We start from the raw sequence: 13,682 nt of genomic DNA, 5'->3' as shown, positions 1-13,682 counted from the left end.
GTTACAAAGTTTTTTAAATATTACCACTTTCCTGGTTTTGACCTGTAACACTGTAATGAGTGTATGTTCAGCACGCTCTTGAAAAAGTATGTCACTTTGAATGATCTTAGTGATTACGGACAGATACACATCAAAACCCCTCATTCCCAACTGTTGCATGTAATTATTTGAACAAACCGAAATTCATAGGTAACTTACAGGGCATATTGGCCCAGCTGAAGTCAGCTAGATACCTGATTAAATCTTCTCCTATGCCTGGCACTTGACAAAACACAATTTTGGTCTGGTCTATGCACAGATTTTGAATCAGGATAACTACATGTGTTATCTACCAATGTGATATATGCCATCATGTGCTAGCAATGTCCCTCTGCCATGTACATTGGCCAAACCGGACAGTCTCTACGCAAAATAATAGATGGACACAAATCTGACATCAGGAATCATAACATTCAAAAACCAGTAGGAGAATACTTCAACCTCTCTGGTCACTCAGTAAAAGACTTAAAAGTGGCAATTTTGCAACAGAAAAGCTTCAGAAACAGACTCCAATGAGAAACTGCTGAACTAGAATTAATTTGCAAACTAGATACCATTAACTTGGGCTTGAATAGAGACTGGGAGTGGCTGGGTCATTACACAAATTGAATCTATTTCCCCATGTTAAGTATCCTCACACCTTCTTGTCAACTGTCTGAAATGGGCCATCTTGATAATCACTACAAAAGTTTTTTTTCCCCTCCTGCTGACAATAGCTCATCTTAATTAATTAGCCTCTTAGAGTTGCTATGGCAACTTCCACCTTTTCATGTTCTCTGTATGTATATATATCTTCTTACTATATGTTCCATTCTATGCATCTGATGAAGTAGGCTGTAGCCCACAAAAGCTCATGCTCAAATAAATTTGTTAGTCTCTACGGTGCCACAAGTCCTCCTGTTCTTTTTACATGTGTTAGGAGTGTGATTTTTACTGGAATTAACATAGGTGCTGGAACTAGGGGTGCTGCCACACCCCCTGTCTTGAAGTGGTTTCCATCATGTACAGGATTTACAGTTTAGTTCAAGGGCTCTCAGCACCCATACTATAAAATTGTTCCAGCGCCCCGCTGGAATAGTGATACTAATGCAACTTCTGGTGTTATGTAGTTATAGCGGTGCAAAGGTGCTGTTTTACTGCTATGTCTTATTTCTCTTCTATTAGAGGAAATTGTATACTGGAATAATTGTGTCTACAATAGAGGGTGGCCTTACACTGCGTTAACTTTCCTAGTATAATTACGGTGGCATAACCCCTTCATCAAGTAAAGGTTCAGAGGGCAATACAAACAGAGATTAGAAGCCAGTAATGTCTGTCTGATTTGCAAAAATGAATATTTAATCCTGGTCACTTTTCCTAGAATTCATGAAGACTCATTGCCACCAATGTGGTGGCATGCAGTTGTGATAGTGCCTAGTACAAAGAGGGCACCTAAAGCAGCAACAGGGGGCAGTTCTGCCGGGGATAAGGACAGGGAGCACATTCCCCTGCTCTCTCACAGAGCCGGGCTGGAACAAGGGTCTGGCACACCCAGCAGAAGACTGGACCCTGGACTTCCCGGCCCAAGGACGGTCGCATGATCTGGGTCCAGGGGCTAACAATGGTCGATACTCCTGTTACATGCCAGAGATCAGCACCCACTGGCTCCAATGGCAGCTGCCTCCCCAGTGACCCTCCCCGCCTGCGGACAGCTGAAGAGGCGGCTACCTTCCCTGGGGGCAGCCTGCGGCTTCAGTGGTGGCGAGACCAACGGGGGGGGGGGGGCGGGAACAACGGGACCGGGGCCATTTTGAAAGAGGGTAGAGAGCCGGAGCCGCTCAGGCCACGTGGGAGGCTGGTCCGTGCGTGCGGGCCACAGCTGGGTCGGGCTGCGCCTTGCGCGCTGGTACCCTCCGCGGGCCCGGGGGGCAGCGGGGCGCGGCTTCGGGGTCGCTGAAAAGGGATGTCCGGGCAGCTCCTGCGCAGCCCTGCGCGCCTCCTCTTCAGGGGGGCCCTGGGCAGCCGCCGGGCGGCAACAGCAGCAGGGACACCGGGAGGCGAAGGTTTGTGTCCCCGGCAGAGGGCAGTGCTCACTGGGTTGCTGACGGGACAACACTTAACGGGGAAGGGAGGGAGGAGCAGCGCCGCCCCGGCTGCCGCTGCCGGAGCGTGCGATGTGGAGGCGAACTCCCCAGGGAGCGGCAAAGCCACCCCGTGCCCTTCGCCGCTAGAGTACAGGAGTCCCTCACCGCTGCTTCGCGCCTGCAGTCGCGCCCACGCCGCTAGACTACAAGCGCTGCCAGGCGTCTCGGAGCCTGCGTGGTTTTCAGGAGGCCCCGCTCACCCCATGGGCCTCAGTAAATGTCACGGTTTACGCGCTGAGCAGTAATAGCTCCCTTCGCTTCGAGAGGCTTTCGGGTCATATCAAATGTCCGTTTCTAGGACGAATCCTTCTTTAGGGAAGGATCAGCATTAAATTCTGAGTAATGTATCCCAAGGTGGGGCGTCTGGTGGGAGCTGCAGATTCTAAGCTGATTTATAGGGGGCTCTGAGCAGTTGATTTATTAGACTTGAAAACCAAAACAGAAATTCTTGATTATTTGGGGACCGCACGTTTTCATGTGTCTTGATGACATTCCATTTCTTTTGTTGGAAATTTGACCTCCGCATGAAAAACAGCACTGTACCCTGTCCTGAAGACAATGGTCCAGATTCAGTGTTCCCCTCTGCCTGCTTTATCCCCTTACAGAGCAGCTGATAACCCACTTCAGCCAGGTTTATGGCCCCCTTGTGTCATCGGAGTGGCACAGAGCTGGTGAGTGTACCAGTGAATCTGCCCCGATGAGGCATACAACAGAATGGAGACTAAAGGATAGCAGACAACAAATTATTTCAGAGTAGCAGCTGTGTTAGTCTGTATCCACAAAAAGAAAAGGAGGACTTGTGGCACCGTAGAGACTAACCAATTTATTTGAGCATAAGCCTTCGTGACAAAAGCTAATCACGAAAAGCTTTTGTCACGAAAGCTCATGCTCAAATAAATTGGTTAGTCTCTACGGTGCCACAAGTCCTCCTGTTCTTTAGACAAGGACTGTTATCATCCTAGTTGGAGAAGTGATGGTTGCAGGACCTCTGTTTATGTTTCCTTCATGAGATAGATGCTTCGCCTTGAGAGTGGTCTTCACCTTGCACTGGACAAAATGAAACTGATGCATAAATGGTAAACTATACAGCAGGTGACTCAATTTTTTTTAAACTTTTTATTTATTTTTTAAGTTAGGGTGCTGCACTCTTAAAGAATTGCTGTTGGATACAATGCTCTACTGACTGAGCCCCAACACTAGCTTGGTGTTTCATTTTTGAATAGCAGTGAATTTCTTGCATGGTGTCAAGTATCAGAAGGGTAGCCGTGTTGGTCTAGATCTGTAAAAGCCCCAAGCTTATGCTCCAATACGTCAGTTAGTCTATAAGGTGCCACAGGATTCTTTGCTGCTTTTAATGAATTTCTTGATTCTAAAGCCCCAGTCTGCTCTCTTCTCTAATCCCTATGCTTCATGAAGGGTGAAGTCCTGTTCTGAGACCTTAAGTGGGATTTGTATGGGTCAGAGGATTTGTGCTGACCCATCACACAGATGAATTTCACGCAGAAAGAGTCAAGCTTTAGAAGTATACATGGATGACCATGCATTTAAAATGAAATGCTATCTGTGCAATTTGGGGTGGTTGTAGACTGCCGTAAATATGTTTAATAAAACGTGAGAATAAAGGCTGATTTTATTTTAATCACCCTAGGAATGGATCAGTCCCTGGGAAGTGGAGTGTCTTATTGCTGCTGTTACATCCGAAGGGAAAAATCCTGGCTCATAATTGGCTAAAACAGTGATGTGATGAGTTAGTAGACTTCTGCTGCCTAGGCTCCTTAGCGGTGAGCAATATTAAGATCTAGAGTAATATTAATCAATCAGATCACATATGTCAAACAAATAAATGCATCCTGAGTGGATGCATCTGAGGTTAGTAAAAACTATCTGACTCTAGCCAATCCGACAGCAGTTCTTATTTCTTTCAATGTAAAATGTATACCACCTATCCTGGACTCTAGGAGCCTATGCCAATAACTTAAAATAACTTCAGAAGCATAGCCAACAGCTTCTCCTCCACCCAAAATCGTAATAAAATAAAGCTCCCCAAGTGCCCCTTTCTGCACAAACACCATCCCTTATATCCCCCCAAACTTGTGTAAATAGATAGCTATGCAGTATTCCCTGACTGTCCACAGACTCAGGTGGTTTTGCACTAATGGGGGAATTGGGTTCCAAAGCTGAGGGCTCCTCACAGCAAATATCCTGCTGGGAGACTCCCCTCTCTCCTTTATGTGGAAGAACCTCTGCCAATTACAGCTGTGATAGTGTGGAACATGGAAAAATATGATCTCTTAGGTATAAAGGTCTTCCTGACTGTCCCATCAGAAGTGAATAACTGGGCCAGAACTTCAGCTTTTGTAAATCGGATTTGTTCTATCGAGAGCAGGGAAATGAGGCCAATTTACGCCATTTAACTGTAAAGCACCATGCACAGCTATGGCAGAACTAAAACATAACTATAAAAACAATACTGTAGAAATAACAGATCATTAACCAAGATTTTTCCCATCCCCCAGTAGTTAATCTAGGATATTTATTCTACTGATTCATACACCAGTGGTAACTTGAAAAGTGCTGTGACACGCAAGCAACAAAAGATCCAAATCCAATGAGAATCTGTTACTTTTTTTCCTGGACTTCAGATTTCAGGGTCCTGTAGACTACTGCTTTAAAGGAAAAACTTAGATTTTCAATTAAGTACAAAGAAAACATTTAGAATATATGTAAAATTACAGGTACTAAGCCAAATTCTGCTCCTAGTTTCATTGCTGTGTTCTGGAATAGCTCCTTGTAAATTCATGCAGTGCCTAGAATCCCCAGCTAAAACCGAGACCTCATTGTGCTGGGTACAGTACGCACACTTAGTAAGAAACTGCAGAGAGTAAATAATCCAACTACTTACACTGAGAGCAGAATTGTACCCTTGGTTTCCTATTTTGGTAGAAAGAGAGAGTTACTGTATCTTGAGGTAAATATGATTATTTACTACATTAAACATTCTTGGTAGTTATCTAATTAGAAGCTAATGTTTATTGTAAAATGGGTTATTGAGGGCTGTTTTAAGCAACCTGATTGCCTGCTTTGCTTAACATTAATTCTGTAGAAATTCCTTTACCTCCAATACCAGTTGAAACTACCTCTTGCATTTAAAAATAACTTTTTCCCTTCATTTTTTAGCAATAACAATGACACCACAGCGCATTTCACCCAGAAGAGTGATCCCCAGCTGTGCTTGAGACAGTCCACTCGTCACAGCTGGTCATTGTATAAATTCTCAGGAAATACCTTCTGTCCTTATTTACTGTTGCTTAAATACAAGCCTGGCAAAGATACTATATATTAAAATGTTTAAAAATGTTCATGAAGGAATGATAAGTGGTAAAAGTAATATGTTGGATTTACCTCTGTCTGTTTATTTTAAATGTCTCTGTTGTCTAATAGTAAAACATTTTAAGCCTTTCAGACCCCTTTTTTAATGTATTAATGACTTACTAAAAGGAATGTAAATATACTTTTACGCTGATTGTTTTTCTTTCCCCCCCACACAGGGAAGAAAAATGTAGTCACTGAAAGACATGGAACCATCATGACAATTGGGATCAACAGGCCGGAAGCTAGGAATGCTGTGAATCAGGAGACTGCAGCAAATCTTCTGCAGGCATTCACCTCATTTGAAGATGATACCTCACTAACTGTTGCTGTACTTCATGGAATAGGTGAGATTTGTTATAGCCCTGCCTTATTTCCCCCTCCCCCACAGTGGGTGGTCACCAGGTTGTTATAATCAGACCCAACATTTGAATCCAACCTGCTTTCCAGCCATCTGGGTCAGGGCAGAGTCCAGTCACTGTCTGACTGAGCCTGTAGGACATGCTCCTGGCATGCAGACTTCCTGTCTGGCCCTCTTCTTTGGGATGTGGGACTCCTCAGTGTAGTTGCCTTCAGCCTAGAGACCAGTGCTGAAGCTCCCCTGCTGTCTGTGCATGGTTTCCCCATAGCTCCATCCCCAGGGGCACTTTAGTTTATAGTTTAACTCTTTGGGGAAACGTGGCAGTTAAAGTAGGGAACACAGACTTTATAAAGGAACTTCTTAAACACACATACTTTACTCATAGACAGCACAGCAGAATTACAGATGTAGGCAAAACAATAAACACATGAATGCAATTCCTCTCCTGCCCCCGAGAGGCCAGAGTCCTCACTGCTTCTGAGAGTTCTTAGGGTTTTGGTCAGTTTCCTTGGAAAGGGAAAGCCTGTTCTGTGCCCACTTCTCCAGCTGTGTCCTCTATTTCTTGTGACGGGCTGACTATCTTGCCCAAAGTGCTCATCTCTTTTTAAAAAGCAATCTGTAACATCTTTTCTTTTTCTGTCCTTGTGCCGGGGATTTTCTGTCCCCCAATTCCCAAGGCTTGCTACGCAAAGAGTTTTTAAAACTCAGTGGTTCTGCTGGTAGCAACCTCCATTGGCCTTTCAGGGCAAAGCTATTCAGTTGTTGATGGCCCTGTTTAACTTCTCCAGACATAGTTTGTTCACTACATGCCAGGTCCCTGCCACCAAATGGATGATCTAATTCATAATGGCTGTTACAACCATAAATGATATTAGGGATTTATATGTTGACACAAACATATTCCCCAAACTGTCACAAGGCTATTCTCTTCCTCCTGAGATTGATCTTCTACAATTTTGAAAAAAATTGAATGCATTAATTTCTACAGAGAGGTCTGGTAGACGGCTCTACCTTGTTTGAACAGTAGGTGACGAAAAGGCCTTCTTGAGTTTATTTAACCCATGCCATGTCTCCTTATCAATCTAAACACACAACTGAATAAATGAATAGTGAAGTATGATTTACATCCAAAAGCATGATTCTGCAAACACTTGCACACGTGAGTAACTTTATGCCCATGAATAACTTATATGTAAAATGTTTGCAGGATCAAAGTTACTTGTGAGTCTGTAGGAGCAGGACCCTAATTATGAATTTTTTTTTTTTTTTTTTTTTTGGACTCCTACTATAGTTTCACAGACAGTGAAGTGGACACTGATTTTTGGATGCCTCATATTTTGTGTGCTCAGCTTGAGACATGTTGGTCATGAACTTCAGAGGTGCTACTCACACTTCTGATGCTCATGCTGACTTCCAGAGGAGATGTGAATACTCAACGCTTTGGAAAATCAGTTCGAAGTTGTCTTAGGTTTGGCATTCAAAAATGGAGGAACCCAAAATAAATGACCACTGTTGAACATTTTGGCAACGATATACCTTCACAAGCAGTGAATTGGTTAATTATAACCTGATTTTGGTCAGGGTCTCTTTTTTCTAATAAACATCACTGTTTATATTGCTGCCTTTTCAGCAAAATAGCAGCTGTTCCCAGATGCTGCTAAGCTTTATAACTCATGCTTTCTTGACTGTGTCAATGTACATGTTCACTTATACACTGAACTTAAAGTTATGAAGAGGTAAAATATTTTAGATACAACTAAATGAATTCATTTGATGCTTGTTGTAAAATGTGCCCTTGAGTAATAGTTGTTTATAAGCTAATAAAATTTGAGACAAATTCCTGTTTTTGTTCTTTGAAATAGGTATAATATCATGATAATTATGATTGAGGGTCAGATACCCAGCTGGTATAAATCAACATAGCTCCACTGATTTTCATTAACTGAGAATCTGACTGTTGGAGGGTTTTTATTGTAATTATACTGCTCAGGTGCTGTGTGACTTTTGAGAAATCCTTTATATTTTGAATTTATTCTACTCTAGGTGACGGAAAACCTCCCAATGACTTATTTTGTCCAATACAAATGACTTATTGTGCCCACGGACTAGGGTAAGACAAGGCACATGTATCTGAAAATCAAAACAGGAAATGAGAACATGCATATTATCTAAGATGCATGTGCAGTTTTTTCTTGCTTTATTCATTTATCTTGGAAGCGCTGCAGTTGAATTTAGGATGATTGAGACATAAAACCCAGCACTTGGAAAAAACAACCTCCCCCTAAACTTCAAAGAGTATATGAAAGTACTTGTGTGAATTGTCAGATGGAGGTAGCAAAATAAGAAGAGACACATTGCTAAACTTTAATTAGAAGTAGCTGTCTTGTCATTATCCAGAGAGGAGGAAAACATTCACATTCATGGTGGAAATATCATGTTAGTTTTTTACAGTCAGAACATTTAGTAGCAATTCCAGCAGTTCCTAGCAGTGACTGCCACACCAGTTTAAAGACACTTTACATTTGCAGGGTCAAATCCTGGCCAAGTCACCTCCCATTTACTTCTACAGGATCAGTATTTATAACTTACTGTTCCTATTATTTTAATAACTTTTTGTGCGTTCCTCTGTTATTTCCTATTATCTGGCCTGCCTTGATAGCTCTCAGTAGTCAGAGATGCTTTTATCACCACTACGTATGGAGATCTGTTTTCAGGTAGGATAAAAATCAATGATTTTTTTTTTTTTTTGAAAAAATGCTTTTTGAGGAAAAAACTTATGTAAAGATAGTTTTAATTAAGATACTGTGTGTCATTATAGCTCAAGGATATCTCATCATGGAATAGGGATTATAAATTCAAATTCTATAGTGTGAGACAATATATTCATGTAATGCTTAAGAAAAGTTTTGTAAATGAGTTCCAATAGTTCATGGATTGGGGACCCAATCTTACGGGGTTCCATAGTCTTCTGTATAGATTATTTAGATTAATCTTTCTATCTACCCAATGGGACTCAGTGTTCAGTCTAGAAGATACCATCAGAGATGCTTAATTTGTTTTGCATTTCTCAAACTGTGGATTTGTGTCTCCAGACGTAACATCAATTTGATTAAATCAAATCTACCCTGTCTATTTTGCTCTAGTTAACCATTTTAGTTAAAATGCACACATGCATGTGTATCTTATTATATAAATAGCTCAGCACCCAAGACTCTAAAGTTGTAACCATTTAAATGGTGAGATTTTAGATGTCATTGATGCAAATTAATTCATTTCTAGGTCGTGTTCCTTAAAAAAACAAGCAAACAAAATGCAAAACACTTTAAAGTTTTATAGTGTCTCGTTTTTGAGAGAAGACATTTATTTTTCTCAGGGGAGGAACAAGTCAAATACCCAACCTGCCATTAGAGTTTTGTATTTGGAGATTCCCACACTTTTCCAAACCATGCAGGTAGTTTCCTAGAGCAGAATTCCTCTTGTAAAATTAGATCAGCCTTCACTTTGACATGGGCCTATAATAGGATTTAGTGGCTGAGTTCATTCGTTTGTATTTTCTTTAATTTAATCTATCATCTCTGGCCCAGATTCACTAAATTTTAATCAATGACGCTCAGAATATGTCGACACTACCAGCTGGATCGGCAGGCAGCAATTGATCCAGCGGGGGTTGATTTATCGCGTCTAGTCTAGACACGATAACTCGACCCCCCCCCCCAAGCGCTCTCCCGTCGATTGCTGTACTCCACCGCCGCGAGCGGCACAGGCGGAGTCAATGGGGGAGTGGCAGCAGTCGACTCACCGCAGTGAAGACACCGCGGTAAGTCGATCTAAGTACATGGACTTCAGCTACGTTATTCATGTAGCTGAAGTTGCGTAACTTAGATCGATTTCCCCCCGCAGTGTATACCAGGCCTCAGTCTTCCGCTGGGAATGAGTTATCAAAGGCAACTGGGCTTGTGGATTTCTCTGTGGTATTTACTTAATTTATGCCAGTATATGTAACGATTGACCTCTTAGGTGTGTAAGGTTCAGCAAGAACAGACTCACCTACCCATTTTACAAAACAGTCTCTGTTGTTCACTACAAGAAAAACTCACTGGGCCACATCTACCCCTGGTGTAACTTCACTGATTTCAGTAGAGTTACAGTGGGTATGACTTTGGATTATTGGCTCTGTTCATACATCTCATAGTTTCTCTAGCCTCACTCTTCTGACTTCTCAGTTTGCCTTTATATGATTCCTCTCACTCAGCATCCTAACTCCCAAACCAAGTATCAGCACAAAAGCAATGACTGTCCGATATCTGGGCGCTACCATATATTACTGGCAAACACTTATATTCCTTGTCTTTCTTGTTTTTTCTGAAAAAACAAGATTTTCAAAAGCGACTTGTGATTATTATTATTATTATTGGTGCTTCAAACTTTGTGTGCCCAAAATTGAGATACCATAAAGGGACTTAGCGTTCAGAAAGTGCTGAGCCTGCTTTCTGAAAATCAGGCCCCTTTAAAGTATTGCAGTTTGGGCACCCAGAATCACAAGTCACTTTTGAAAACTTCAGCCTAGGAGTGTTTGGGGGATTTTTTTCTGTCCTCTGTCTCCAGACTGATGATCATTCTGTATGTATTAAGTATTATGAAGCTGAATACATGCTAACAAAACTAATACATTCTTAATATTAATACATGACCATTCTTATTCAAATAGAAAAGAGGTGTTAGGCTGGAGTCAGTGGTACTACTGAAGTCCTGGGAAAATTACAGAAATTGTTGTCGACTAAAAAAGGAAAGTTGTGTGTATATTTTAAAGCTTTACATCCCCAGGACATATGCATGGGTTATTTATGCCACCCTAACTGACTTAACAGAGAGAATTAGAACACTGAATTTTGCAGCCTAGTACAGTGGTTCCATCTGTTAAACTGTATCAGGGAGGTTCTTGCTCTGTGGCCTTTTATGTTTTAGAGACAGCAGGGGATTTCTGTACGTCGTACAGTTGAATATTAAAGTAAATGTGGTGGGTTTCAATGTTTTGATTTTCATTGTGGTGGAGCAGTGAGCAGCAGTGCTTTCTACTACTTCTAGAACTCTGAAGAAACGATACCTCAGTCATGCAAGAAATGGTCTGAATTCACTCTTTCTGCTGCGAGTAGCTGTGTGGAGGAGGCATACTTTCAGTGATAAGGAAGTGGAGGGGGTGGAAGGGCGAATAGGTTTTTGGCATGCACCAGTGAGAACCCTGGAAATGAATTCCTGTTTACTTCGTCTTCACTTTCTTTTAAATGACACATCCGTATAGAATGCAGCCTTTATTCAGTGTTTAATCATAAAATTGGCATCTGCAAAGGAAGAGAATATGGAGAGTTACTAAAAAGTCAGTGCAATGCTGATATTAGACCGGGATCTTCAGTGCCAAAAGACCGTTTTTTTCACTTTCTTTCACCATCAGAAGATATTTATTTCTATGTTTACTTTTTAAGAAGCTATTTCATAATCTCAGCTAGCATATGATACCACTGTCTAGTCTTGCCACAGCCCAAATGGTTTAAACATGCAACTTGTGGCCTCTGGGCACCTATGTGAGATTAGGTGGCCTTGCTGCTCTTCATAGAACCTCAGATTTAAATATAGGAATAACACGTATTGTATTACATGACATAAAGGCAAATTCTTCCCCACACACTCCTTTGAGGAGGTAGAGTGGCCTGCCTGCAGCGGGACTTGCGTGGTTCCCCAGGGCTGGAGCGGGGCTGGGCTCCATGCCATGGGCGTGAAGCTCTTGTGCCTTACAAAGCCCATCTTCCTGGAAGCACACGGTGCCCCAGCACACAGGGGAGGAGTAGGAGGTTTGCTAGTTGATCCCTGGCTACACGAATCTGCTGGGCCTTCTTAAGGGAGTCTGTGCTGCAGAAGTTATTGTAGCTTGGAGATCGCAGTCGTGTCCGAGAAGTAGTTTAGTTGCTGCCCACATCTGTGAGAGAATCTTCTTCTCCCTCCTGCCCTCTGCCCCAATAGAACTAAGACCAGGAGAGTTAGTGCAGGGGAGAGATTTTTTTTTCTTCAAAGTCCATTTCTGGAATAGTGAACACCACCAGTGTCCCCATCTCTTTCCCCCAAGGAACTTTGATCTGTTATAGGTAAAAGCTGATGGTGTATTGTGAAGTAACTTGATGTTTTCTCTTGTTTATTTGAAAACTGAGATGCAAACAGGACTACCCTAGTAAACTGTAAAGACTACTGTATTAATATTGCCCTGAGTGCAATAACTTGTGTCATACTGCACTGCAGAAAGCTGTCCTCATGTCTCATTCACAAATGATTTAGTCTTGGGAGACCTTGTCTCATGTTTGTCAGAGAGCACAGGGTTTCTTTCAGCATTAATAGCATAGTTGTTCTTGTTCCTCATTCCCATTAACAGAGGTTAATTTTCAAAACAAAATTACTTTGCACTTATTTATATTCATTATTCATCTCCCCAATATTAAATGTGTTTTGAAAATTGTCATGGAGATGCTTAACTTACACAGCGTCACATAAACTATTTTTTTGGATAAAGTGTTAGAGAGCTAATGACACTCATTTGGTTTATGTTAAGAGTCTTTAATACCCACTATTACATGCTATTGCACTGACTAATGATTTGGAACATAAAACAGAAATAGGTTTTGCAGCATCCCTTGGAGGAATCTTACAGAAACTTTAGAGGTTGTGGCTAGAACATATGTTTTAACCTAGTTTTAGCATAATTGGGTAAGGTCCACACTGGCTGGCCAAACTGGCTTATAGCCCAGTTCAGCCACAACCATTTTTAAAACCTGCTTAACCACAGCTGTTATCTGGCTTTTGTAGATAGGACTTTAATTCATACTCAGGGTCATGCTTTTACAACAATGATTTGGGAGATTTCCTTAACCAGAACATGGATTGTTTGATTCAAACCTGTATGAAAACTTTTCTCCCAAGAGTTCATTTTCTGACATGGATTTCTTTTAGATTTCTAGACTTGGTATTTCCTTCATCTCACTCACACAGCTAACTTGAATGAAGAAAGAGTTTAATTTTGTGTCAGTGTAACTCCTAGGTAATTTTGTGTAACTCCTAGGTGAATTTAGCACTTATGAAAATGTTATTCTCAGTTATCTTCTAACCATAGCTCAGACTGGATTTTGGATAGCAATATGTGTTTATACAGTAGTTGTTGGCTTTCCACATTCAGTGACTCCTCCTTTCTTGTATCTCACAGTAACAGCTTTCATGAGAGCTTCTTCATATTCATTTATTAGTCAGGTGTCTAACTCTTCCTTGGGAACTAAATTTCATCCTGTGTTACTATATTTTCCTCCTTTCAGGCTTCTGCGTTAACTGCTGTCATGCAGCCTTTCTTGTAAGGGAAACGCTACCTTAATGTAAAATAATTAGATTATTGCGTATGCAAGAGATCGTCTCACTGTTTCCTGTTTTTTTTCCCCCCTCTCTTCCTTCCAGATTCTTTACCAAGCAGGTTTTGGAGTTCCAACAAAATCATCTCAAAATTAAAGGGAAAATTCTGCCCAGCCTTATCTGAGTGCACAGTGCCACAAATATCCTCTCCCCACTCCTCCACTACCCTTGCAAGGTCCAACCTGCATTGCACTCCCTGTGCTTAGGGGAGTGATAAGATTGCTCCATCCTTACTCGCAATGTACATGGTGCCCCAGAGGGCACAGGGACTAGGCAGGGTCATGACTGTATCCCTGCACACTGACTAGGGGAGCTCCCTATAGCAGCGTACATGCTATCTCTGTATACAC

At 41.7% G+C, this 13,682-nt stretch overlaps 1 protein-coding gene across 1 annotated transcript in view; it reads left to right on the top strand.

Moving 5' to 3' along the window:
- The first annotated feature begins 1,818 nt into the window (after nt 1-1,818).
- Nucleotides 1,819-13,682, top strand: part of LOC140907016 (enoyl-CoA hydratase EchA19) — a 32,979-nt gene continuing 21,115 nt past the window's right edge. Inside the window, exons 1-3 of the mRNA XM_073332092.1 lie at nt 1,819-2,081; nt 2,768-2,833; nt 5,711-5,878. Of these exons, the coding sequence (XP_073188193.1) occupies nt 1,982-2,081; nt 2,768-2,833; nt 5,711-5,878 (334 nt within the window). The 5' untranslated portion in view covers nt 1,819-1,981. The remainder of the gene's footprint in view (nt 2,082-2,767; nt 2,834-5,710; nt 5,879-13,682) is intronic.

Source organism: Lepidochelys kempii, chromosome 2 (assembly GCF_965140285.1).
Source record: "Lepidochelys kempii isolate rLepKem1 chromosome 2, rLepKem1.hap1, whole genome shotgun sequence".
NCBI lineage: Eukaryota > Metazoa > Chordata > Testudines > Cheloniidae > Lepidochelys > Lepidochelys kempii.
The sequence above is the reverse complement of the archived record's forward strand: the minus strand, read 5'-3'. Positions and strand labels throughout refer to the sequence as shown.